At 32.6% G+C, this 2,752-nt stretch overlaps 1 protein-coding gene across 1 annotated transcript; it reads right to left on the bottom strand.

Moving 5' to 3' along the window:
* Nucleotides 1–1,196: 1,196 nt before the first annotated feature.
* On the bottom strand, nt 1,197–1,766 carry LOTGIDRAFT_86469 (hypothetical protein; the record flags this gene model as incomplete). Its single annotated transcript, XM_009058612.1, has 2 exons — nt 1,197–1,401; nt 1,573–1,766. Coding segments are annotated over 2 exons (399 nt in total), but the record flags the coding sequence as incomplete, so codon positions are not given.
* Nucleotides 1,767–2,752: the final 986 nt, after the last annotated feature.

Raw genomic sequence — 2,752 nt, 5'->3', positions numbered from 1 at the left:
TGCACAGGTATCAAAGTCTTCAATTCCAGTAAAGGCCTGAAACATAGACAAAAATTATTATAGCTAGCTCATGAACTTCTCTATAGAAGTCAATACATATTATAAGTAAATTAAGTGGCATCAAACTCCTTCAACTTAAAAATCGCGGAAGATCTCCAAAGTAACTCACAAGTTCTTGTTTACAAAATGAAGAAAAAGGAACAACAGTAACGAGATACCTAATCTAGCCTAAGGTTTGCTACACTGTTACTACAGGTGACAGTAGTAGAGTAAGGTCTCCGTCAAAACCCAACGAATCCTTGTCTATGTTTAATCAATAATTAACATATCTTTCTAAGATCATTAGTGATGTTATTCGAATTTTCTTTAATCGATAATATTCAATTTACCATCGAGAGTGCTAAGGCAGTGAGATGACTTGCAAGTTGCAACATACGAAATGGAAAACGAAAAGATGTTTACTTTTTACGTTGTAATAAACGAATGCTTTGTCTTATAAATTCAAATTCAAAAGGGAAAGGCCGGGTTGGAAACTAAACAAATCATAATAATGATTATTCGATCTTTAAGACACGTAAATATTATATCGATAACGATTAAACTATTCCCAAAAAACTGGGAATTATACCTGGAAATCAACCAGTACTTGATCTCTTGTGTCGTCCGCCATTGTTTCTGTTCAGTCATCGCGCATGCTCAACAGCTTTACCGGAAATTCCAATGTTTACATCGTAAAATTGGAAATTTTACATAAATATCAACTAAATCTGAATTCATGTGCCTAATATGCACATGGAACAAATATAATAAAGATTGCATATGATTTCCCTCTGCACAATCACCATTGTTCGAATGTGGTATTTCTAATGTCTATTTTAAGTAACAAAGCACATGGCTAGTCACATGGTTGTTAAAAGGCGGGGCCAAAAGTAGTCGAAATGTAGACGACATAAAAATTAATGGGGCAGATATTTTCATGTTTTAAAAAAATATGATTTTTATACTTATTAATTACTTTCAGTTTCTTAAAAATTATTGTACGTTTTACAAAAGTAATGCAGGCCTAGGATTAGGCCTATATACTGTGGTAATTTACATTTTGCCAAATCCGACAACTCTGAAAAATTAGACAAAAAATTAAGTTCATTACTATATCTCCATTTTTTTAGTAAAGTAATGTAAAGCAACTTATTCGGAATTTTGTGAAAATACCATAAAACACATTGTGTATAGTCTGCATGACGCATTGTGTATAAACTGTATACCTTTTGTGTATACACTGAATGGCAGATTGTGTATACACTGTTTGACGGATTATGCTCGCTCTGTACATGACGCATTGTGTATACAGTGTATGATGCATTCTGTATAGTACACTTTATGACGGATTGTGTATACACTCTATGACGGATTGTATATACACTGTATGATAGATTGTGTATACACTATATGACGGATTGTATATACTTGCACTGTATGACAGATTGTGTATACAATGTATGACGGATTGTGTATAATACTGAATGACGCATAGTGTATACACTGTATGACGTATACACATTGTGTTAACACGGCAATATGATGCATTCTGTATAATACACTGTATGACGGATTGTGTATAGGCTACACTGTATGACGGATTGTATATATAATGTATGACAGATTGTGTATACACTGTATGACAGATTGTGTATACACTGTATGACAGATTGTGTATACAATATATGACGGATTGTGTATACACTGAATGACACATATTGTATACATACCCTGTATAACGGATTGCGTATATACAGTATGACGGATTCACTAGCTGTATATACACCGTATTTCGATAATTTTGATTTGAATATTGGACTCTTAAACTTTATAATTTACTGATTGATACCTTATACTTAATAATCACTATAGATTTAGTCTATTTGTTTTTGTAATATTCGTCTGCTTTAGATTAAAATGATAAGCACGCGCAGAAATCCATAATATATAGAGATAAGTAGGCGGGAATAATGTAATTTACTGTTAATTGGCACCTATAACCGACAGATAAACCCAAAATATTATCTTTACAGCTTAAAACATATACCAATAACATAGACTTCTGAGTTATAAGTGTAGTACTATTTTTAGTTTTTGTGATTCATTAGACCAGTAATGCGAGGATTTCGTTCGGACGTAATATGTATGTCAGCTACTATTTATTTACTTCAAGATCACCAAAGCGTATCACTAATAGTCTATATAAATATATGTATCTATATACATTGGGTAGAATATTTAATGAAAAGCGAAAATCATTCAGAATATTACCATTTATAGTCTGAACATATGTGTACAGAAAAGTTGATTATTTAACGAATCTGAATAATGTAGAATATTAAGGTATGTTTATAGATTTTATTTTAAGTATTCTATGTTTTTTATCTTTTTAACAATATAAATGTATTCGATATTTAGCAATTCAATTGGATATTATAGTAAAACGCAGACAAATAAAGGTGTAAAGGGCCTTCGGTGTATGAACGTTAATTTGTACAGAACTATAGCTTTACTATGGTTGCTTCTAGAAGCCCATTGGGACCAAGGTTATAGGGACTGCCAGCCAACGGATTAATATTTAAATTGAGTTTTTTCAAAAGAGGGGAGGGCCGGGGGGGGTATGGCCTAACAACTTTAGGCAGATCAAATAAATCTAAGAGTTGTGGAAAGTCTAAAAAATCGTATAGCACAAACATCACCCCCCCCCCCCCCC

The sequence above is a fragment of the Lottia gigantea genome (genome assembly GCF_000327385.1).
Source record: "Lottia gigantea unplaced genomic scaffold LOTGIsca_35, whole genome shotgun sequence".
Classification (NCBI taxonomy): Eukaryota; Metazoa; Mollusca; class Gastropoda; family Lottiidae; genus Lottia; species Lottia gigantea.
Note: the sequence above shows the minus strand (reverse complement) of the source record. Positions and strands in the feature narration are given on the sequence as shown.